The sequence below is a fragment of the Hippopotamus amphibius genome, chromosome 5 (assembly GCF_030028045.1).
Source record: "Hippopotamus amphibius kiboko isolate mHipAmp2 chromosome 5, mHipAmp2.hap2, whole genome shotgun sequence".
In the NCBI taxonomy this organism is placed as follows: domain Eukaryota; kingdom Metazoa; phylum Chordata; class Mammalia; order Artiodactyla; family Hippopotamidae; genus Hippopotamus; species Hippopotamus amphibius.
Window position 1 is genome coordinate 168,018,377 of NC_080190.1, and position 24,815 is coordinate 168,043,191.

A 24,815-nucleotide genomic window follows, 5' to 3' on the forward strand; every position below is an offset into this window, starting at 1 on the left:
TGAAAATGCTATATATGGTGATATATTTGTGATACTGTTTAGAAAATTGAGTCACTCTAGCTAATTTCAGAATATGTAGTATCTTATACCAAAATCTCTACTATTTTTATTTATAGAGTAAAATAGTAGCACCTGTGCTTTTGATTCTAGAAACAGTACCTCCCAGAAGTACAGTGGTATTGAAATTATCCTGAAGAGAAGTAAAAGTTACCTGTGGTCTCACCATCACTATTTGCATTTTAGATTAGTTCTTCAGGTCATTTTTTTCTACAGCTGTGTTTCATATTGTTGTGTTTGTAAAATATATGTTTTTATTTGCTCTTTTTGCCCCTCTTTTGATATCCTATGCATTTTTGCAAGTTAAAATTGATTGTAAATGTTTTAATGATTGCTTCCTATTCTAACACATAGTTGTTCTACTTGGATGTATTCACACAACTGCCTTCTTTTCTTAATAAGCTAAAATTACTGAGTTATATTTATTGATCACTTTCTTAACTATACCAGTTCTGAAAGAAATTTTCACATTTCATAATGTGCTATCACTTATGTTGTTCTATTATTACTTTGTTGTTCTCTCATTATTAAAAGATTTTATTACTGAGAACAAAATCCACATTCAGTGATCACTTTCCATGAAATGCTGAACAGTGATTGTGAGGGACAAAAAATTTATTTAGACAAAATCCAGCCCCCTCACAAAAAAGTCCATCCAAGAACAATAGCTTTTATAGTTACAAAATAAAAAAAAAAGCCACTGTTTATTGAATAGTCACTGTGAGTCAGGCACTCTGTGAGACACTTTACATGCATTACTCCACGTTATCCTTGGAAAAATGATGACATACATACATTTTCCTCATTTTATGTAAGAAAAGTGAGATGCTGTTTCAACATGTAGAGTCCCAGACTTCCCTGGTGGTCCAGTGGTTAAGATTCCACACTTCCACTGCAGGGGGCAGGGGTTCGATCCCTGGTCGAGAAACTAAGATCCCACGTAACTGTGCAGTGTGGCCAAAAATATATACATATATAAATATATATATATATAAATTTCTTTCAAAGAGGGAGAGAGAGAGTGCCCCATGCACCAACCTGTTTAGGGTAGACCCTCAAAAAGAATTTTCAATAGATGTTGAAAGGATTCTACTGCATGGCCAGGTTAGGTTGACTGCTCACTAAGTATCACTGTCTGAAATGATGTTACTCTGATTCCCTGACTCATCTATTCTGGCACTAGGAGAAAATGGAACTGTATATTGGTCAGTTGGTCAGAAATTATGTGTATGTTGTTGGAAAGTATCCCATCCTTGCTGATCCCTTAATTAATTTTTCAGGAAGGCCATCTGGTAATGAGGTCCATAGTATGAGCAGTGAAGCCCATCAACCTTGTGCTGCTTTTGTTTGTTATTAAAGGAGTTCCTTGGTGAGGAGCAACATTTTGTGGCCTATGGTGGCTGTGATCAGGGCATCCATAGATCGTTTTACAGGTAGAAGGGGAGCAGGGAAGGCAAGTCTTTAGTCAGATTATATGTCCAAAAATAGCGAGTTCCTGGCTGTTAGTTTAATGAAAGGAATCCTGAATAGGATCAGCTCACTAGCAGGGCTTGGTGGTTCTCCCACATCGTGTTGCCGTTTTCGGGTCTGGTGGTGGTTCTCTGCTGCCGGCATATTAGACAGTCAGCAGTAGCACTAGCCAGATATCCTTTTGGAGGGGAGTCCATGTTGTGGAGTAATACGGAAACTCTCTCCCAGAGGTGGGTGAGATGAATTGGGAGATTAGAATTGACATGTGTACACTAAAATAGGTAACTAGTGAGAACCTATTATGTAGCAGGGAACTCTACTCAGTGCTCTGTGGTGACCTAAATGGGAAGGAAATATAAAAAAGAGGGGGTATATGTATAACTGATTCACTTTGCTGTACAGCAGAAACTAACACAACATTGTAAAGCAACTATACTCCAATAAAAATTAAGCAAATAAATAAAAACCCCAAGCCCTCTCTCCCTGTCACCATAGGTACTTTGTTCGCCACTCCCTTGAGTAGCATTGCGGTGGTTGGGGAGTGAGGTGCTTTGATGTCTGCTACAGTGGGTCCCCTTGGCTACCTGGTCCCCTTGGCATCGCATGGGCTCCCAGTTCTTACGCACTTGGGCCTCTTTCCCAGACCACTTATCACCCCTTCACTAATCCTCTCATTTCTGCGTCCTTGACCAGAAGGGTCAGCAAGTGAATATGGGGATTCTGCCAGTGGCTGATCATTTACATTCCATCAAGACACTAGGAACTGACGAAGTAGCCTAGTCCATTGAGCCCCTGTCAAGGGACTAGAACCAGAAGTGCTCTATCTCTTGATCCCATAAACCGCACTCTCATTGGTGGCCTTCAGTGGAACAGCATTTGCTCAGAGTCAAGTCTGTTAGTCCTCAAGCTGTATGAGTATTTCTTCTTCTAGTGTACAGTCATTCTAGTAAAAGGTCCCAGGTCCTTGTTGGGAAGACTGGGAGGAAGTGTTCAGTACGTACACACCAGGAGATGTTGCAGTTACTGTACTCGTGCAGCCTTCTCCTCTAGATTTCGCTTAACTCTTTTGTTCTCTGCATCCCTGGGGCAGGCAGAGAAGGATCTGATCTTAGGCCAGGAGGTGATAAAGGCTAGCAGTAGTAAAGCGTAAGAATTGTCATCTCCTTTCAAGGAGCTACCTTGGCTGTTCAAGACAGGCTTTTTCCAGCGTGGAAGTCTCAGTGAGACTTTAGCGTTTGTATACTCGGAGTTATTTGAATCTTTCCAAATGTTGCCAATCCAGCTCTCAGGTTTTCTCTGGCCTCCAGACACTGTCCTAGTCTCCCTTGGAGTTGGCCAGGCAATCTGCTGATTGATAGAGCACATGCCTGAACTCCGCCTGGGCTGTTAAGTCCATCCGCCGTGGCCATAAGCAGTAAAACATTGATACTGGCTCTTTGGGCCTGGAACTGATAATGTCAAGTGCTGAGTCTGTCATTTCCTTCTTTAAACTCTTCAATACAGTAGAAACAGCCCATTTCACCCCACCTGGCCTACCTTGTCTCCTTTTCGTCCGTCATACTGTACCATGTGGCCATCAGTTACACCTTCAAAAGCATTTCACTGACAGTAACCACAGGTGATAATTTAAGTAACAGGTGTCCTGTCTGCTGTATCATAATTAGATCGTCACTGCCTGAACTCTAGAATACTGATTTCAGTAGATCCTCTTTACTAATTTTAATTTTAGTCTATAGAAATTCTCAGTTAATAATGTTTATTTCTGAAGAGATTTCCATTCTTTAGTATTAAAGTATCCTTTTAGATTTTCACAGTGTTTACCATTTAAATTGTAATGTGAACATAATTCATTTTCTTCTTGTATTTGCTACTTTGATGAAATTATAGGAGTCATTACTGACTTGTGTCAGCTGGTCATGTAGCATAATAAGCACTATAATGCTACGGTCTGTTGAGCCTTCAGTTTATGCCAGACACGCTAGACGTTTTGCCCACGTCATCTGTATTATAGAATAAAAGAATAATTAATACTATCATTATATAGTAATAGTTTTCATTACTGTATTTATCAGTTGAGTGCTTATAATGTGCTAAGCATAATTCTAAAGACTTCTTATGTCTTTCGAATGACTACAACTCCTTTATTACTCATAACTCCTAATGACTGTTATAATCACTCCTTTATTACTACAACAACCCTTTGAGCAGGTACTACACTATTATCCATTTTTAAGTCACCTCTTCAAGATGAGGATAAAGTAACCTGACCAGTTGTTGGCTTTGGGATTTGAATGCAGAACTTCAAACACAGACTGTGTTCTTCCCCATACACTGCATGGCCTCTCATCATTAATCCAAGAAGTAATCCAGTAATAACTGTTTGCTCTCTGGAGTTACATGACAGCTGTGGTTATGATCAGAAAGCCTTCCTGTTCCCGCTTAAGTTTGTAATAGAAATGGAAATGTTTGCCTACGAATCAACAATTTAATCTCTCATTAAAAGCATTAGTTTGGTGCCATGTTAGAAAAAGACAAGAAGTGTTTATTTCAGTGTTTCATGCTTTTGAAGATGAACTACTGTACATAGAGTCCAATTTCTAAAACTTAAGCTATGAAAGGCAGAGTGTCAAATCAGATGATTGAAAATGTTCTAATTGGAACAAGAACTAATCCAGCATTGGCATGAAAGAATCGTCCTTTTCCTACTTGACAAATTTTGAAGGAAATGCATAGGATATTATGGTAGCTTATATTTGCTCTCCCTTCAAATATATTTTTCTTCTTTTCTTTCAGTTTCCGGCCCATTTTTCATAAATGCGAAGGAAGCTAGCATTTACTGAGTGCCTGCCACACACAAGGCAGTGTCCTGGGCACTATATACACTATCTCCTTGGCCAGGCCTTTAGTCTTCTCAGTGGACCTGCATAATATTACATACGTTAACACCAAATTGATTTTGCAAATTGTGTTGGATTATATATAATCTGTTCAGACTCACACACCTGGTGACCACCATGGCTAAGATTTAGATATATCTGACTCTAAATCCCCTGCCCTTTTCATGCTCTATATTTTGATCTCTCTTTTCTTTGTAAGAATTCAAATTAATAAAGCAACAAAAGTTGAAGCCTTAAGGGGTGAAGTCAAGGGTGTGAGTGCCTCCTTGTCCTCTTGGCTAATTTTGGAATCAACAGATGCTGTTGCCAGGAATTCCTAGGTTCTCTGTCTTTCGGGGTGGGTTTTTTGGAGAGGCTAGTTTTCCTGCCTTTTGGAAATCACTCTAGATATAGGTTCCTACTAATCTCAATCTGTGATTTTAATGTTGAGAACAAAGACTGTGAAAAGAACCAGATTCTGTAATTGCTACTCTAATAAAAGCTTGTTAGAAAAAGATAATGGAGCAAAGTTAGTGGTCCCTTAATGATCTGGGGTTGTTTTCCCCCTGAATTTCATTATATCAATCAAAAAATTTTTTAAATGTTTCTCATAATTATATAAAATCATATAATAAAATTTTTCATTTATTTTATTCACTGTTTTATTCTCCGATAGAGTATAGTACCTGGCATGTAGAAATGTTTTTTGTATGAATGAGCAAATGAACATAAAATGAATAAATAATATTTACCTATTCATTGTTGAGCATCTACTGTCTACTAAGCACTTTTCTAGACAAGGAGCGTGCAGCACCAAACAAGACAGCTGTGGGTTCTGCTCCACGGTGATCACCTTAAGTGAGAGAAATTAGAAAATGGACAAGCAAAAAGTAAGGTATTTTAGGTATTTTAGATAGTGGTAAACACGTTGTAACAGCTCACAGGCACACAGTGTAACCAGTGCAGAAGTGAGCTTGGTTGCTTGGCCAGTGTGAGGAACACAAAGAGGTTCTCTGCAGCTCCTGGAGGGGTTGAGCCGGGAGGCAGGAGGTGGAGAAGGAGCCATGGACAGATGCTGGGCAGATGTAGGAGGGGTCCTGGGCCCCAGGCAGGACTTGAGACTTTCTCCCACAGTAGCAGGAAGCCTTTGGCCTTTCCATAAAGGCCTGGGAATGGCAAGATCAGGTTTATGTTTTAAACTTTCTTCCTTAGGTGGTGTTTGCTGTTGAGTGAATCTTTTGTGATGACCACATGCCAAATAAGCTTGGGTATTTTTTATTTTCTTTTTCTTTTCTCACAGTGACACTCTTTTAAACATGACTTTTCTTTTTTTCAGGAAGAAGAGTTGAGGAAAAGTGGAGAAGCAAAGTACTTCCACCTCAACGATGATCTCCATGTTCTCATTGAAGTGTTTGCGCCCCCAGCGGAAGCCTATGCCCGGATGGGACATGCTTTGGAAGAAATCAAAAAGTTCCTCATTCCTGTTAGTACAATTTTTCTTGGTAATTAATTTGTACTTTAAAGTCCTCCCTTTGTTTTAATCCTTGATAATTCTTATCAGTAATTGTTATTTGCATAGCACTTTGTTCAAGTGTCCCTGTGAATTACTTGGCATCATTCCTTCTTTATATATGAGGCCAGGAATTTTTAAAGCAATGAGGTAATACCACTAAGCTGACACAGCAAGCAAGGTGAAGAGTACAGTCACTAGTGTGTGTTTTGGGTCTCAAGTCCTAAGGCTTTTTGTGGCACTGAATCACTTCACAGACTCACTGCTCTCGAGCATGAGCTTGTGCGTGCGGTCCATGTGCCGGGCGCTGTGCGTGGTGTTGGCGTGTACAGGTGAGGAAGCGCCATCCTGCCTGAGGCCTGTGTGGTTTAGGGGAGCAGAAACAAACAGCTTCTGTGCAGCGGGAGGAATGCGATGATGGTGACGGACAGGAGTGGACGGACACAGAGAGGAAGGCCCTCTGCAGATAGTTATGTTTTGTTAACAATTGATGATATTTTTAAATTCTTTTCAGATACCTTGACATTGCTGAGAATGTGATCATTTAAAGAGAATATGTCCCTATCTCCATTACAAAAGTTAATTTAGGTCTTTTGTATAATTTGCATGTGCTAGATTTAAAAAACAAAAACCTGAACACGGTGGATCTTCAGACAGTTTATTTTAGAGAAACTGTCACATCTGCCAAACGGCTGTCTGGAATAAGGCTGTGCTCAGTGGTTCCTGGTTGGTGTCGTCGGTTGACTTACACACTGCAAGCGTGTCGCGATTATCTTATCTGTAAGGACATTTTAAATCATGATGGTCTTAGAAAAGCCAGGGCATAAGATTGCGTCATCTATTTTAATTTGTGAGTTTAACATAGTTTTCACTAGTTCCCTCCAGCCAGGATGATGATCCTCTTATTCATTTAGCTTAAAAACGAAGTTTCTGAGTGCTTTCTATTTGATAGACACATGTGAACTAATAAAAGACATGGCCCTTGCCTTTATGGAGTTTATATAATGGGAGAGACAGGTTAGAATCAGATGTTTATATAAATGACTTTAAAATTGCAGCTCTGACAGGACTAAGGAGAGGTTTAATGTCCTCATGGTCATTCATTGTGGACCAGGGAGTGCTGACTTAGCCAAGTAGGACACGCTGTTCCGCCAAGAAGTAGGGTCCAACTTCTCTCACCTTGAATCTGAGCTGGCCAGAAAACTCTGCCTAACCCAAGTCACAGAGAATTTCTGCTGTGTTTTCTTCTTAATATTTTATAGTATTAGCTCTTTCATTTAAGTCTGTGATCCTCTTGAAGTTAATTTTTGTGTGTGGTGTTAATTTAGGATCTACATTTATCTTTTTTTACGTAGATATCCAGTTGTCCCAGCACCATATATTAAAAAGACAATTCTGTCCGGGTTGAATTCCCTTGGCACTTTTGTTGAAAATTAACGGAATATAAATGTATGAATTTATTTCAGGTTTCTCAGTTCTGTTCCATTGGTTTATATAGCTGTCCTTACGCCAGCACCATACTCTTCATTACTGCAGCCTTATAGCCAATTTTGAAATCCAGGTTGTGTTAAGTTCTGCAACTTTGTTCTTTTTCAAAATAGTTGTGGCTATTCTGGCTCCTTTGCATTTTATGTATATTTTACATTCAGTTTGTCAGTTTCTACCAAAAAAAAAAAAAAGCTTGCTAGGGTTTTTTTTTGTTTTTTGGCGCACGGGCTTTGTTGCTCCGCGGCATGTGGGATCTTTCTGGAGCAGGGATCGAACCCATGTCCCCTGCATTGGCAGGCGGATTCTCAACCACTGCGCCACCTAGGAAGCCCTTGCTAGGGTTTTGATAGATAGTATATTGAACCAGTAGGTCAATTTGGGGATAGTTTTCCATCTTAACAATATTGTATCTTCCTGTCCATGAACACGAAATGTCTCTCGATTTTTAAAAAAGATATTAAAATTTTTTCTCTGTGGTGTTTCATAGTTTTCAGGATACCAGTCCTGCATTTCTTTTGTTAAGTTTATTTGTAAGTATTATATACTTTTTGATGTTATTGTGAATGGAATTTTTTTTTTTTTAATTTCATTTTCAGTTGGTTACTAGTGTGTAGAAATGCAGTTGATCTTGTTTGTCTTGTGACCTTGCTGAATGTGTTTATTTATGTGTGTGTGTGTGTGGTATGTGTGTTTAATGGAATTATTGGGATTTTCTACATACAGAATCATGTGATCTATGAATAAAGAAAGCTTTACTTCTTGCTTTCATATCTGCTGCCTTTAATTTTTTATTTGACTTTATTTTCTTCCTTATTACACTGACTAGAACTTTCAATGCATTGTTGAATAGAAACGAAAACAGACATCCCTTCCTTGTTTTCAGTCTTTTGCCATTAAGTGTGGTGTTAGCTGTAGGTTTGTTTTACTGCTGCCCTTTATCATGTTGAAGTTCTCTTCTATTCCTAGGTGTTAAGAGGAGTTTGTTTGTTTTGTTTTTTAATGACAAATCGGTGTTTGATTGTGCCAGATGCTTTTTCAGTCCATTGAGTTGATCATGTGGTTTTTCTCCTTTATTCTGTTAATAATAGTGTGTTGCAATAGTTGATTTTCATATGTCAGGCCAACCTTGCAGTCCAAGTTAACCTTGGTCATGATATATATTCCCTTTTATATGTTGCTGGAAACATAAAAAATCTTAATAGTTTAAGGATTATTACATCCATTATCATGAGGGATATTGGCTTGTAGTGCAGTATTTTTATAGACTTTTATATTAACATACATTTATCATTTCTGGTATTCTTCATTTCTTTATGCACATAGAGTTACCATATGATGTTATTTCTTTTCAGCCTGAAGGACTTCCTTTAGTCTTTTTGTAACATAGATCTTCTAACAAAAAGTTTTTTCTCGGAATGTCTTTATTTCACCTATATCCTAACAGTTAGTTTACAGGCACACCTCTTTTTATTGTGCTTCACCTTATTGTGCTTTGGAGATACTGTGGATTTGATTCTTTTGTTTGTTTGTCTTTTGTATTTTTGTTGTTGTTGTTTGTCCTGTTTTGTGGTTTTGTTTTTTAACAAGTTGAAGGTTTGTGGCAACACTGTGTCAGGCAAGTCTGTTGGCATCATTTTTCCAATAGCATTTTTTCACTTCATGTCTCTGTGTCATATTTTGGTAATGCTCACGGTGTCTCAAATTTTTTATTAATTTTATATTTGTTATGGTGAACTTTGATCAGTGATCTTTGATGTTACTGCTGTGACTGTGACTCACTGAAGGCTCAGGTAATGGTTAGTAGTTTTTAGCAATAAAGTCTTTTTTAATTAAGGTAAGTACTTTTGTTTTTTTAGACATAATGCTGTTGCACACTAATAGACTACAGTATAGTGTAAACATAACTTTTATATACACTGGGAAACTAAAAAATTCTTGTGACTTGCTTTATTGCAATATTTGTTTTATTGTGGTGGTCTGGAACCAAATCTGCTGTATCTCTGACGTATACTTGTATATGATTCTTGGCTGATGGTTTTTCTTTTTAGGTGGTAAGAGGCCATTCTTCTGTTTTCTGGCCTCCACTATTTTTGATGTGAAGAGTCATTAGTTATTTTGTTGTTCTGTACGTGATCTGTTGTTTTTCTCTTGCTGTTGCCCAGACCTTCTTTTTATCTTTGATTTTCAACAGTTTGACTATGGTGTACATGTTTGTCTCAAGCTTTGTGGATGCATGGGTTTTTTTCTTCAAATGTGGGTAGTTTTCAACCATTGTTTCTTTAAAATTTTTCTGCCTTCGTCTTCCTCCTCTACCCTCCCCCCATCCCTGGATTCCCATTATGTGTGTGCTGCTGGTACATTTGAGGGTGCCCCACATATCTCTGAGACTCATTTTTCTTCACCCTTTCTTCTTTGTGTTTTTCAGACTGAATACTTTGAATTAACTTATCTTCAAGTTTGCTCATTCATTCTTCTGCCATCTCAGCTCTGCTATTGAGCTCCTCTAAGTAACTTTTCACTGTAGTTATCGTGGATTTCTTTAATCTCCTTTTTTTTCTAGTCCAGATTTGGGCCCTCTCCTAGGCAGCTTCTTCCTGCCCTCGGTATGGGTGATATTTTCCTGTTTCTTTGCATGTCTCTTGGGTCTTTGTCGAGAACACCACATTTTAGGAAATATAGCAAATCTGGTTCTGATTCATTTTATTCTCAGAGGATTGTTGTTGCAGGGTTTTGTTTTGTTTTTCCTTTAATAATTTAGTTGGACTAAATCTGCAGTCTGTCTCCTTCATGGTTTAAAGTTTTGTTAGTTTTTTGCCTTCTCACTTTTATTTTTAAGTCTGTCCCGCTAGGAGTTTTTTCTGGGTCAGCCAGTGATTGCTGAGAGATCAGCCAGTGATTGGTCAGAGGTTGTGCTCAAACACCTGTGTCAGTAAGGCGAACTGGGTTTGCACTGGGGAGTACCTCCAAAGGCTACTCAGATTTCCGATCTGCCCTGGCTTTTACTTTCTGCCAGGAATCCTTGTATCTCGTTTGCATGTAACACAGCCCCACTGTCAGGAAAGGATGTGTGGGGAACTTTAGCTTTCTTTGCTCTCTGCAGTTCATGTGCATAGTCCTCCATTCAGCCAGGGGTGTGCAGAGAGAGCTTATCAAGGCTCTCCATGGCTGTTAAATTTCTGGCTAGTCTGCCAGTCTGTTTGTTGCTTGCCCCACCCAACACCTGATTATTAGGCTTGCTGATTGACTGGTCTTCTCTATTCTTTTGCTGCCAGAATTGCTACTGATATTGACAGTGCTGCTGGGCATGGAGTTTTTTCACACTTTCTTCAAAATTAAGTGAATGTCCTTCTACTGGTTTTCATGACTTTCCCCATCCTAGCGGAACTTACACATCATCTGGGCTGGGGTGGAGGGGTGGGAGCTCCCCCAGACAAGATTGCCAGAGACTCCCACTCTTCGAGATTTACAATCTTTCACAAATAAATTTACTTATTTTCAATTTATTGCATTCCTTCAGTCAGTTTCCAGAGTCCTCAAATGGTTGTTTTTAACAATTTGGTCAGCTTTTACTGTTGCTTTTTATGGAAAGGCTTTGCTAAGCTCCCTCACGACCTTGCTAAACTCTGCACTTAGTTATCCTGAAAGTCCCATGCTCTCTCATAACCTTTAATTTTTTTTTTTTAACTTAGGTTGTTTTGGATCTCTGTCCATATGAGCATGTGTAAAGTTTCACTTCATTCTTTTTAGTGTCTGCATAATATTTCATTATATGCATGTTCTAGAATTTATCTGATTAGTCTTCAAATAATGAACACTTATTTCTTATAGATTATAATTAAAACAGTGATCCCAGGATTAACGTTGGACATAAATATTAGCATATTTTGGCAAATATATCTGGGGAGTACATTTCTGGCAGAGAACCCACTGAATTTTTAATAAATTACTTTTAATAATTTTATTTAAAAACTTTTTTCCTATTCTCCAGGCTAACACATTTAAATAGATTCTAAATTTACTGGCTAGAGAAATCCCATTTACACATATTTAATTAGAATTCTAATCAATTTTCTACTCTTCACAATTGGTGACAGTGTTGGTGTTAATATTATAATTGTTTCACTTTTCAGATGGGGAGTTGAAATGATAATTTACTAATGACTAGTTTAAAATGTAAAATTGTAAAAATAATTTAGTCTGTAAGCTACCATATATGACTTGGTTCCCCTACTGATTTAAAAGCATTATTTCAAAGACCGATAAAACTGTAACTACAGTGTGTGTATCAATAGTGTCTATCTGACATCAGAAGAAACGGTTGCCTCATATTTAAAGAAGTTGTCTAAAATCACATAGCTGGTCAGTCCAGTTGGTTAAATTAAGGCTTAACCTCAGATGTGAGTGACTCAGATTCTGGTTTTTTTGTTTGTTTGTTTTTCTTGTTGTTGTTTTTTCTCTTAACTATACTATCTGCTATAAAATGTACTTTTACACAGATGATGTTTAAAATAGGCTCTAAGTTTAGTTTTTGTGGCACCATTGTAAGTCACCTGACTTTACTTAGAGCAATGCTTTTCTTTGTTTTTATTTTTATTTTTAAATTTTTAATTGTATTTTTCGAATAGGGCCTCAGTTATCTTCTTTTCCCATGAATCTGTTTTTAACCACATACCATTTTGTGTCTTGCCTCCTAACACTTTTCAGCAGGGCCAGTATTTAGCATTTATGTAACACATTTTATTTAGAACATGCTTTACAAATAATTTGTTAATCATACATTTTTAGTAAAATGGTAAGGAACATACTAACAGGCTTCTTTTAGAGAGGTTGAAATAATGATAGATTCACATGACTCTTCTGAGGTCATGATACCCCAAATAAGGTAGAAAATCTGTACTTACAATAAAATCTAGACTTGAACCTTAGCCTTTCCTGCTAATCATAATGATTTGAATTTGTCTTCATTTGCTTCCTCTTCCTCTTCCTCTGCAAGTGTTAGCTGGGTATGACGTCAGCTTCCTCTTTGATTGGTGTCCATATTATTTTTCTTACTCCAGAATGCCTTCTGCTATAAGTTGTAAGTTACTTTTTGCATTCTGCTTTTGAAACGTAAGGCAGAGAACATATTTCTTTATAAATTTACTAAGTATATTTTATATTTTAATTCTAAATAATTCAGGATACTGTCTCATCTGAATCTTTCATTCATACTCAGGTATGCTTGTTTCTTCTATCGTTGGATCCTTCCTTCCTTCCTCAAACTGTAGTCCTTCTCTCTTCCTCTTCGTAGCCAAACAACTGGGAGAAGCTGCCTCCTTTACTGTGTCTGGGACTTGCTCCCATTCATTCTTCATTCCACCTGGAGTTCCAGCTCCACTTTTCACCAAAACGATTATTTCTGCAGTCAGGGCTGCCTTTGTTGTTAGTGAATCCTGCAGAGTCTGTGCTTGGCTGTGTGACGGCCGCGAATGCGGCGCTGACTTCCTGTGGCTCTTGTGGTGTGATTACCTGCCTGTCCTGAGGCTCTCGCCACACCTTCAGGTCTTCTCTGGGCGGCCCGTCCCCTTCTTCAAGGCCCTTTACATGGATGTTCACAGCTGTGCCGCAGCCCTTCTCCAGCTCTGTGAGCGGGCCCCATGCAGCCCTGCGTGTTGCCGACATTGTCTACAGATGATTTCTCATGAGAGGCCCTTGCAGCCACCTTCAGGCTTAGCTGTTCCCTAGGACTCAGAGGGCTCAGGAGGTGTGTTGTGGGCTGTGGTTATGGCTTTCCCAGCACAAGGGCACAGATCAGGACGAGGAAAGAGAGAGGAGTGAGTCAGGAAGGACCAGGCCCAGCCACCCGGCGCCCCTTCCCGGCGGTTACGTCAGCTACTGCCGCTCCCCTGGCGGTCTGTGCGACAGCACTGCGAAGTGATTGCTGCTAGCCAGGGAGCCTCCCGGAGTCTCGCAGCCGTCCGGGGCTTTTACTGGGGATCAGTCACAGAGGCCTGCAGCACCTGTGCCCCTGATCCCAGCGCCGCAGCCCCCCTTTCTGAGCCATAACAAATGTTCCCCACCAGTCACGCTCCTAGGACAGACTTACCCGGCCAGATGGGCACAGCCTGGCCTCAGGCCTCAGAAGCACTTTTTTTATAAATACATACATACATACATACATACATACATAAATTTATTGGCTGCATTGAGTCTTTGTTGCTGCACGCGGGCTTTCTCTGGTTGTGGTGAGTGGGGGCTGCTCTTCCTTGCGGTTTTGCGGGCTTCTCATTGCAGTGGCTTCTCTTGTGGAACACAGGATCTAGGCACACGGGCTTCAGTAGTGGTGGTGCTCGGGCTCAGTAGTTGTGGCTCATGGGCTTAGTTGCTCCGCGGCATGTGGGATCTTCCCGGACCAGGGATTGAACCTGTGTCCCCTGCATTGGCGGGCAAATTCTTAACCACCATGCCACCAGAAAAGTCCCGTGGAAACACTCTTAATAGGCAGAACCCACCATGGATTCAGAGGTTATCTGCCAGGAGCCTGCCGAGGGCCAGCCGTGATGACACACCCTTCTCTGTAATGTGTAGGGCCTTCCTTCCCACTTCTGTATCCATGGCTTTAACTTCTGAATTTGCAGTTCCTATGTCTGATTGCTATAGAACATCTCAGTTTTTATGTACTATAGACCATTGCAGACTCGACCTGTACAAAATTGATTCAATCATGATATCCCTTTGTTCCTCTCCTCATCTTCCAGAAACTAATCAACATTCTTGACTTTGCTCATACACCCCCATATCCAACATTTTACCATTTCTAATAAAGGTAGACATTATAAATAACTCCATTTCAACCTTTCGCCATCCTTCCTGCCACTTCCCTACTCCAGGCCATCTTTACCATATACTGGGATTACTTAAGTGCTGCCGTCTGGTGTTTCTGCCTCCAGTATGTTTTTTTCCCCTTTAATATCTTTATCGAGATATAAACCACAGAGCATAAAATTCACACATAAAGTATACAGTTCAGTGGTTTTTAGTATATTACAGAGTTCTGCAACTATCACCATAATCTGTTAGGCCATCTGTATTATTCTTCCCCCCCACACCCCCACCCCGCCCAATAAACTTTGTAACCAGCAGCGGTCACTCCCCATTCTTCTCCCTTCTTAGGCAGCAGTCATTACTTTTTGTTCTTTTTACATAGCTTTTATGGGGATGTAATTCACATACCATACAGTTTACCCATAAGGTATACAGTTCATTGGATTATTGTATATTCATGGTTTTTTAACCATCACTACAAACTGTTATAGATTTTTGTCATCCCCAAAAGAAACCCATACCCAATTGCAATACCCCATTCTGCTCCCCTACCCTCTCACACTTCCCTGTCTTACATAGCCACTAATTTCTCTCTCTAGATTTCCCTGTTCTTTGACATTTCATATAAAACATGTACAGTATGTGTAGTCGTTTGCCCTGACTTCTTTCACTTACCATACTGTTTTCAAGGTTCATTCAAGTTGCTTTTTATTGCTGATTAATGTTCCATTTTATGACATACCACATTTCATATGTCCATCCCTCAGTTGAGGACTTTGGGGCGATTCCCGCTTCCGGGCTGTTATGAGTAATGCTGCTCTGAGCATCTGCGCACACAATTTTGCATAGGTATGCGCTTTCATTTTCTTGGTGTTACCTAGGAGTGGATTTGCTAGGTCATATGGTAACTCTGTGTTCAGCATTTTTGGGGAGCTAGTAAACGGTTTTTTAAAGTGGCTGGACCATTTTACGTTGTTATCAGAAAGTTATAAGGGTTTCAGTATCTCCACAGTCTTGCCAACACTTGCTATTGGTCATCTCTTTGGTTATTGCTATCCTAATGTGGTATTTCAGTGTGGTTTTTATTTGCATTTCCATAATAACTAATAACATTGAGCTACTTTTCTTAGGCTTATTGGCCACTCTATGTTTTTTTTAAAGAGAAATGCCTATTCAAATCCTTTACCCTTTCAAGATTAGGTTATGTGTCCTTTTATTTTTGAGTTGTAAGAGTTCTTCATGTATTAGGAATACAAGTTGCTTATCGGATAATATGATTTCAGAATATTTTCTTCTATTTTGTGGACTGTATTTTCACTTTTTTGATGGTATTTTTGTAGCATAATAGTTTTAAACTTGGACTTGGTCCAATTTGACTGTTTTTTCATTTGTGTGTTGGTATCTTATCTAAGAAATCATTATGTAATATAAGATCATGAAGATTTACTTTCATGTTTTCTTTTAAGAGTTTTATAGTTTTAGCTCTTACATTTAGGTCTCTGATCCATTTTGGTATAATTTTTGTGTATGGCAAAAAGTAGCGGGCTCACCTTATTTTTTTGATGTGGATATTCAGTTGTTACAGCACCATTTGTTAGAGACTATATGAAAATCAGTTGACTATAGTTGATATCTGGGCTCTGAATTCTATTTCATTGATCTTTATGTCTGTCCTTTAAGCCAGTACCATACAGTCTCCGTTACTATAGCTTTATAGTAAGTTTTGAAATGAGAACATACCAGTTCTCTAACTTAGCTCTTTTTTCTTTAGGTAGTTTTGGCTATATTAGGTTCTCAATAACTACTAGTTGATTCAGTTGTAAATAGTAATGCCCATATGTCAGTTACATGATATTTTAATTTTAGTATAAATATTTCACTTGGAAAGTATGCCCAGCAGGAGTTATGCCTGAAAATTCTAGTTTAGGGGAAAATTACTATTTGTTTTTTTATTTTTACAACAATTTATTGATAGGTTTTTATTTCAGCAACCTCAAATCTTGTTTTAGGAATTCAGCTATTTTCCTTATCCTTTTTTTCTATTAAAAATTATTTGCTTCTTGTTCTAAGTACTTTATTATCTTCTCTCTTTTGTATAGGACTATAATGATGAAATCAGGCAAGCACAGCTCCAGGAATTAACATATTTGAATGGTGGTTCAGAAAACGCAGATGTACCTGTTGTTCGAGGGAAACCTACCTTACGTACAAGAGGTGTACCAACCCCAACAATAACCAGGTAGGTGTCATTAATTGACTTACCTTTTTGTTGTTAGAATAGGGTACCATGGCAACAGTTGCAGTGTTTCCTTTATTAACAGGCAAGCAGCTCTACCACTGTATGGGTACAAAGCCTGTAGGAATGCATTCAGTCAATATGGTGTCATATCGAGAGATTCACTTTGGACTGAGGTGTTCCTGGGCTTAAATGTAACCTGTACCACTTACTAGCTAATGACTGTAGGTAAGTTTATTTAATCACTCTCATGTTATTAATCCCTTAATTCTTTAAAATGTAAGTCATTGTTTTGATGCACAAATGGAGAATGTGGAAGCTTGTGTTTCCCCAGTGAGTGCGGACAGTATCAGGCTAGTTCATTGCCACATCCTCAGTGTTGAGTGGCGTCAGGTACCAAGTGAATGTCCCGATGCTCGTTGTCTTTTTATTCCATGTGAATGCTCTGTGGTATCTGAAACTCGAGAGCTTGTCCAGGCACACAGAATTTGTATTTCTGTCTCGGAATAGTGATTACTTTTAACATGAAAAATATTTTAATGAATTCATAAGTCATTTGAAGCAAACTATAAATCGAGATGTGACTCTCAAACTTATTTGAGAATTATTTTTAATTTTTTAATTTTTGCCCCCAAAAGAACTCAGTGGAAGTTAGTAATATAGATTTTTTTTTTCTGGTGACTGTATATATTTTTTCAGGTAGTGTTTCGCATGAAATAATTTAAAATAGGTTTCTTCCATACACATCCAAGTTTATTTGGAGGAATAAAAAGTCAGTTCCCCTGTTGAGTGATGGGCACACTGTCAGAGCAATTACAGACAGGTGTTACTGCAATGTGAAATAAACACCGGTCTGGGCATGGCACCAGGTGGGCTTTCTCTATAAAAACAGGCCAGTAATAATAGGATTGCTGCTGATGATTTAATGAAATAATTTATGTAGCTGTTCAGTAATATCTTTCATTTCCATTTCTCCTCATGTTAAATAATTTACTCGAAATCGTAAGAAATTACATATTTGCTATTTTAGTTTTCCTGTGGCTGTTGCAATGAATTACCACAAATTTCGTGGCTTTAAATGAAATGGGTCATAGTTTGGGAGGCTAGATGTCTGAAATCAGCATTACTAGGCTACAGTCAAGGTTTTGACAGCTCCCCCCCCCGGAGGCTGTAGCAGGGGATCCTTTTCTTGACCCTTCAGCTTCTGGTGCTGTGGGCAGGCCTTGACTTGAGGCCATATCACTCTGCTCTCTCTCCTTTGTGTTGTCCTCTCTAATGTCCCTTTGCCTCCCTCACATAGGGATACATGTGATTATATTTGGAGTCCATCTGGATAATCCAGGGTATTCTTTCCATCTTGGGATTCATAACCTAATATCACATCTGCAAAGGCCCTTTTTTCTAAATAAGGCAACATTCTCAGAATGAATATCCCTTGGATAGAGACTATAGATAATAGAGCACATGCAGTGTCATGCTGTAGGGGATTCTGGTTCCTTAAACCAGATCTGCTGGTTTAAGGGAGATAATTTCTAATCTAGTTGTCACGTTTTCAGTGAAGTAGAAAACACTGTGTTATGAACAGACCAGGGGGAGTGTAGTATCTGGAGAAACACCTCCATCTGCCATGTTGATGGCAGCATACAGATTGCTTACCGTTTTAGGCTATTCCTTTGCTGCCTCAGTGGTTGGTGTTTTCGGGTAGAATTACTGTTTGGTTTGCACTTCAGACCCAGTGGTTTAGTTTGTGGAGTAATGGCTGGTTTGTGCTGATTGCACGCCTTCATGTGGGCACTTCTGGTCGCCGCGTGTCTAAACAACAGGGCCCCGCCTTCTCCCCTCCACGTGATCGCGGGCTTCCGTGGTACCAAATCTTTCAAACACTGTTTTTTACAGTTTTAAATTCGTGTCCCTCAGAGGCATTCATTGTCCTCCTGTATTTTTTTCTTAAGACTTCTCTCCCGGTTGGTCTTTATTCATTACTTTGGGTTAAAGGGTGTGCTCTACCCTTCTAGACCTTTGTTTGCATTGTTCCTGTGCCTGCAGGTCTGTAGTTCCTCTCTCTACCCCCTCACCTGTTTAAATCCTAGTCTTTACATCCCAAACTGAAACTTATTTTAACACTCACTCACATTGCGCCCACTACTGGGTACTTTCTGAGCACATTACAGATGTTAACTAGGTTAAGACTCATAGCAGCTCTGTGAGGCGGGCACTGTTTTGCTAAAGTCACCATTTCACAGCTGAGGAAAGCAAGGCCAGAGGGGTCAGTTACATGCCCCAGTCACTCAGCTGGTGAGTGTAGAGCCTGGCTGGAATGCAGAAACCACGCCTCTCTCTCTTTGATCCTTCCCTTCTGTTTTTATCCAGAATCTTTTTTTTTTTCCTTCCACTCATTCTCCCCTTGCAGTTTTTCCATAGAAGTTTCATTCTGACATTTTAAATTATAACACAATTAATACAAACCATGCTGAAAAGACATATTTTTACTATTTTTTCTCATCAGATCGTATATAGTAACTTGCTAAGTTAATGCCCATCTTACAGAATAAAAATAAATTGATATAGAAAATAATAGGATAGAAAGTTACAAAAATTCTGAGGGTGAGAGTAATACACAAAAAGCAACGTTATTTTGTAGGGTTGGCAAAATCGGTCTTAAAATTATGCTTTGAACTTTCTAGTGGCCAAAGCTGAGGGAAATATGGTTATAGAATTCACGTTGTCTAAATGGCTAAAAACAGTCATAAAACGAAAGACAAATGTACTTATTGCAGCCTAGCACTTTCTAGCCCTGGGACCCTTGGGAGGTAGTAGGTAGATCTTCACCACACCCAGTCCCTCAGTAAGTCATTTTGATTCTAGCTCTAAAATAAGCCTTAAGTCTGTTTTCCTTTGGTCACCTTTTTCATCCTGTGCTCCAGACTGGTCTCCTTCGTGTTCCTTGAACAGGCCAAGCTCGTTTCTTTCTGTGTGCTTTGCCTTCACTCCTCCTCCTCCTCAGAAGGCCCGTCTGCAGTTGCCCGCCTGCCCCTCCGCATCCTGTTCTCAGCACACACAGGTGCCTCCTCGGAGAAGCCTTTGCTGTCACCTTGTTTGAAGTGTCCCCCCCATAACCCAGAGGCCGGCCCATAACACCCTTCTTGGTTACATAATAGCATGTATCAAACTGAAGTTACTTTTTCTGACTTGATCACTTTTTCATTGGTTACTTACTCCTCAGTATAATATAAAACCTTGAAGGCACTTGTGTCCCTAATGTTTGGCATATAGGAATCACTCAGTAAATAAATGCTGAGTGAATACTGTACAATAGCAAATTCTTTAGACTCTTCTGATCAAGTATTGACCATTTACAATATTTTTTGTGACTGTAGTTGTTGTCTGTCACGGGGCTGGGTTTATTGGGGGATTAGCTTTTGGGGAGTGGTCACCTGGGCAGCACTGCTCTGTCATAGTGGAACAGGTCATTGCTAGAAGCCTCGTGCGTGTTCTCCACTGTTACCACTTCAGGACACCTTTCTGCTAAAAGATGTAAATGATCTAAATTAAATCCTGCAGTAGGGAGTAACATGTATTTTAATGAAACATTTTCATTCAGTTTCAGGTGAGAGGACTAAACTTACTCCTTCTCTACCTAGGAGATAAGGAAGTTTCTTTACTTCAGGTCTGCCCTGTGCAGCCCTGTGGTACATCGCCTCCATAACTCCCTGCACGGACCCCAGCAGAGAACATATCAGGAAAGATTAGGACTGACGCCACCCTAGGCAAACTTTTTGTTTAGTTCTGTGTTTTTCTCCATAGGGTCTCTACCCCATATTTTGCCTGCTGCCCTAGTGGTCTGGGCTAGACAGTTTTGAGCCCTCAAGGATGCCCCCTTCCTGTCCTGTCTTCAGAACAGCTGGCTTGTTCTGTGTTGCCTTTCCACTGGCCTTGTCTGGCCCACCTGGCCTCTCCCCAAGTAGCCGACAGTGTTCTCTCCTTGCATTTGTTACCAGAAATAGCAGGAAGAAAAAGCGAACCAAGCAGACGAAGCCTGTCTTCTAAGTAGTAAATACACATTCACTGGTATTGGGTGCTGAAGCTGGTGGTTTGTTTCAGCTCAGGGCAGGAGGCTGACCTGTTCACTCAGACCTTTTATCAGCTTTCATCACATGGGGAGATTTTCAGCTACAGCTTCTTTAAATGTTTTGCCTTCCCCTTATCTCGTCTTTTCTTGGAGTGCAGTCCCTTGTTAGAACTCATGATTGCACTTCCCAGGCTGGATGCCAGGGTGCTGGGATGCTGCAGCACACTCCCTGGGCTGCTGCGGAGAGTTTAAAATGTCATGGGGCCACCGCAGTCATCAACAGCTCTTAGACAACTGCATGAACTGTCAGCTCAAGGTAATCATTTGTCGTTTTAACGTTAGAGCGTGCCCTGCTGATTTTAATGACATTGTATGTTTGTACAACTGGCATCTCAGCAGTTGCTGTGATAAATGTTAGGTAGCCACAATCACTTTGCCTGTTGGGCACTATTTAGCTTCCCAAACCAGGGGATCAGACGGGACTCGGTCCCTCTCACTTTCTCGTCCACACAGATTTTCACATGGTACCTATTCTCTTCTTAAGATAGATTATGAATAGTATCATAGATGCTAAAGATTGTTTTAATGACAGAAAATGATCTGTTTTTCTCCACAGTATGTGAAGTTACGAGAAATGTTATTGGGAAAACTGAATAGTTAATATATGGGCCATAAATATTTCACCAGCATATGATATGATTTATATTAATCTACCAATCTATATTAAAAAGTCCTTTTTATTATTAAGGAAAGGCTGGATATAGGAAAATGATAATTTATTTCTTTTTCTACTGGCCAAAATTATAGGAATTTCCAATTTAAAAAACAAAACCCATTAATTTGGGATGTCATGTAAATTGATTCCCTCCTGGATTTACTTTCTGAGGACCTTGTACCGCCTGACCTGTCAGGATAGTCACTCTCCTCTCCTTCCTTCCAACTCTGTGTCTATTGTCTGGGTCTTTCTCAAAAGCCAGGCAGTGATTCAGGACACAACGTGCCCCGAGCCGCAGGCAGATGCTAGAGGGCTTTCCTTGGAAATGGGCTTCTCTACCTCTCTTGTCGTTTGACTTGAACTGCCTCCTCAGTCCTCAGCATCCACCTCCTTTTCACCCAAGTGCTCTCCGAGTGTGTGTTAGTGCAGCTGCGCTGGAGTTGATTAAGGGGAGACAAAAGGAGAAAAATGTGTGGTTTCTTTTAAAATCACTTTAACAGGCTTTGGGCAAACAATAACTGAGGCAAATAATGTTGCAAACAGTGAGAAAACTTTGACAATAACTTGTAACCTAAAAGCAGCCTGCAGCGGCCTGAGCAAGGTTCTGGGTACAGCGCGTCAGCACCGCCTGAAGCCGGGTGTGTGTTCCGGGGCCTCCTGTCGACTCTGGCGCCGGCTGGAGGAAGGCTTGGACACCCAGCAGGCCAACCGACTTTTCCTAGAATGATGTTGAACCCGTGCCACGGACAGGCCGCAGCCTGTAGGGTGGAAGGAGCCCAGTGAGGGTGTCCTGTACGCAGTGGGTGTTGCCTGCTCTCCCCACCCTGGCTCTTCAGAAGTTTTAATCAGGTTTTTTCCCTCTTTGAATATCAGTCAGTTTCTGGTGTTAGGTCGTTTAATGTCACATTTTCCTGAGCTCTTTCTGTGACAGAAACTGAAGTTACAGAGATGATGACCAAGTCATTGTCCTGCCATTCAAGGGAGTTTAAGGGGAAAGTCAGAGAAACCAGTCATTATGGCAGAACGGCTGAAGTAGAGCACGAGGGACACGAGGAAGAGGGAAGTGGACATAGGGATGAGAGCCCAGAGTACCCTAAATGGGGAGCATGGGTACCACACACCTAGGGTGAAGGTAAGGTCCTGAGGCAGGGTGGTGTCGCAGGGGGGTCATCCCGTGCAAAGGGCAGAGGCTTGAGAGCAGAGAAAATGGGGCCATTTCCCTGGAGTGAGCGTGTGTCAGCCCCGCCCTCCTAGCTGTGTGGTCACAGGGAACTTCCCTACTTTTTTGGTCTATAAATGGGGATAGAACTTGAGCCCACATTAATCCAAATCCTACTTAATTTTTTGAATGCCCCATTGAAGCCCAGACGGTGGCATGATTCCTTTTCTGATTACTCAAAATGATCCCTCACTAAAAATTGAATTCCTGTAGCACAGATATTTGATCAGTCCTTGGGCAAATGACACATCTCTCTTAACTCCTTTATTATCAATTTCACCATCATCACAGAGGAGGAACGCTTGCGCTGCATAGTTCCAGAAGGCAGAAGTAAGGCCGATACTTAGATAGGATAAAGATTTTTGCTATTTTTTGTTTATAAGTAAAAAAAGTAAAAACGTTGGTAACAATCAGAATTGGAAGACAGTGACAGGTTTCAGAGTATGGAGCAAGCTCTCTGCCTTCATGGGGATACATCATTGGATGAAAAGATATGTTTGGTTGGACACTCTCTCACACTGTCTTACTTGTCAACAGTTTTACTAGTAACCAGTTTGTCATTTGTTGGAGAAGAAGCAGATTGCATTGGATTTCTTTCATATGAGGCAGAGTCAAAAATTATCCACCCTCTGGCTGTAGAATTTATTTTAATTAACTTTTAGAAAAGACAAATACATCATTTTTTGACATAATCTCCTTGCTTCTCAGTACACTTTGTCCATCTGTCAACAAACTTTTGTATTCCTTCGTTAAAAAATGTTTTAGGCTGAGCTGCGAGCCACGCGTGCACTGCTGTCTTCACGTCTTCATCAGAAGTGAATCTTCTCGTAGGGCTGCTTTCAAGGGACCAAACAGGTGAAAGTCTGATGGGGCAAGATCAGGACTGTAGGGAGGATAATCACACCCCTTTGTCTGTGTATGAAACTTTCTAATCAGATGTGTGGTTTCTGCTTTGCAATTACCCGCTTCTGAGCAGCGTGGCACCCAGTCCTATCAATTTGAATCAACTTCTCAAGTGAAAAATAAACACGTTCCCATTGATCACTGTTATAAATCTCATCTAACAGACCTTTTCTGTTCTCAGCCCATGTTCTCAGCTCTGCTGTTCAGTCCCAGCCTGAACTTCATTTGCAGCATCACGTGAGCACTTGACAGTGCAGCGGGGCCCTCACGCTGGCCTGTCACTCCGTTGTGCCTTCCTCTCACCAGGGCACCATTTACAGCAGTACTGAGACTGTGCAGCTTGACACCATTCCCGTGGGATTTCAAACCCTTAGAAATGAATCTTCAAAGTGTCTTTTGTAGATGAGTATCTCAAGCATCATATATCAAATGACTTGTCCAGAATTCTATAACAGATTCTTTAGTATTCCCTGTGCCCAGCGGGCACATAACCTAACAACGCTAGTGATGATCGAGAGAATTGTGAGCTTCTTATATATAAATTATGTCTTTCAGTGTGGTGAAAGACATGAATTTATACAGTCAGAAGTATTGAATATTTTGTGATCAATACAGTACCTTGGATGGCAGGGATGGGGTATTAGATAAAGAAGAAGGAGCCTAATTTAGTTTGAATATACACAGATTGACTGAAATATCACAAATGAGTTAGATATACCATAAGTAGAAACTATTCTCTAATCACATTGAAGATTTTTCTCGATATATATCAGAGATAAAAAGATGGGTAAGAGTGTAGATATCACAGTGTCTATCAGTACAGCTCAGGGAGATTGAAATTTTTGTAAGTTGTTGATCTTCATTGAGTAGGAAATGTGCTAAACACTGTGTGTGTATGTCCTGTGCCATTTTTCCTTTGCCATAACGCTAAGAAATGGGTTCCATATCCCATTTCACACTTGAGGAAACTGTCTCGGAAAGTTCAGACTTTTGATTAGTTTAGATGTTAATTGGAAGGCAGAAGGTAAATAAGTGCAGTCAGGAATTGAATTCAGATCTGAACCCAGTATCCTTGTTCTTGACCATCAACTTTATTGCACCGATTTTTGTGGCCTAGTATGAAAACAAAAAAAAGATCTAACTTATTACAGTGCTCAAAAAAGGGGTAACACAAGTTACCTGAGGTGAAAGTCATAGATTTTGCACTTTTTTTTTTTTTTTTTTTAAATAATGATTTCGACATTTTTGAGAAGTACCAGTCAGGTTTTTTGTATAGACGTCCCTCCTTTGGAATTTGTCTAATATTTTTCTCATGATTAGCCTGGGGCTATAGGTTTGGGGAACAAAAACCACAGAGCTAAAATGCTATTTATATTACATCATTTCATGGGAACGCACTATTCACATGACTTACTAGCTCATTTCTTTTTGTTACTGAATAATATTCCATTATATGAATGTACCCCAG

General features: G+C 40.0%; 1 protein-coding gene across 4 annotated transcripts in view; it reads left to right on the top strand.

The window, feature by feature from the left end:
* KHDRBS3 (KH RNA binding domain containing, signal transduction associated 3) overlaps positions 1 to 24,815 on the top strand; it is a 154,608-nt gene that overhangs the window by 68,206 nt on the left and 61,587 nt on the right. For all 4 annotated transcript variants that reach the window (XR_009053817.1, XR_009053816.1, XM_057735718.1 and 1 more), the window contains exons 4-5: positions 5,740 to 5,886; positions 16,305 to 16,444. Coding sequence is in view for 2 of the 4 variants with exons in the window: in XM_057735718.1 (XP_057591701.1) it covers positions 5,740 to 5,886; positions 16,305 to 16,444 (287 nt within the window). In the remaining 2 variants the exon portion in view is untranslated. The remainder of the gene's footprint in view (positions 1 to 5,739; positions 5,887 to 16,304; positions 16,445 to 24,815) is intronic.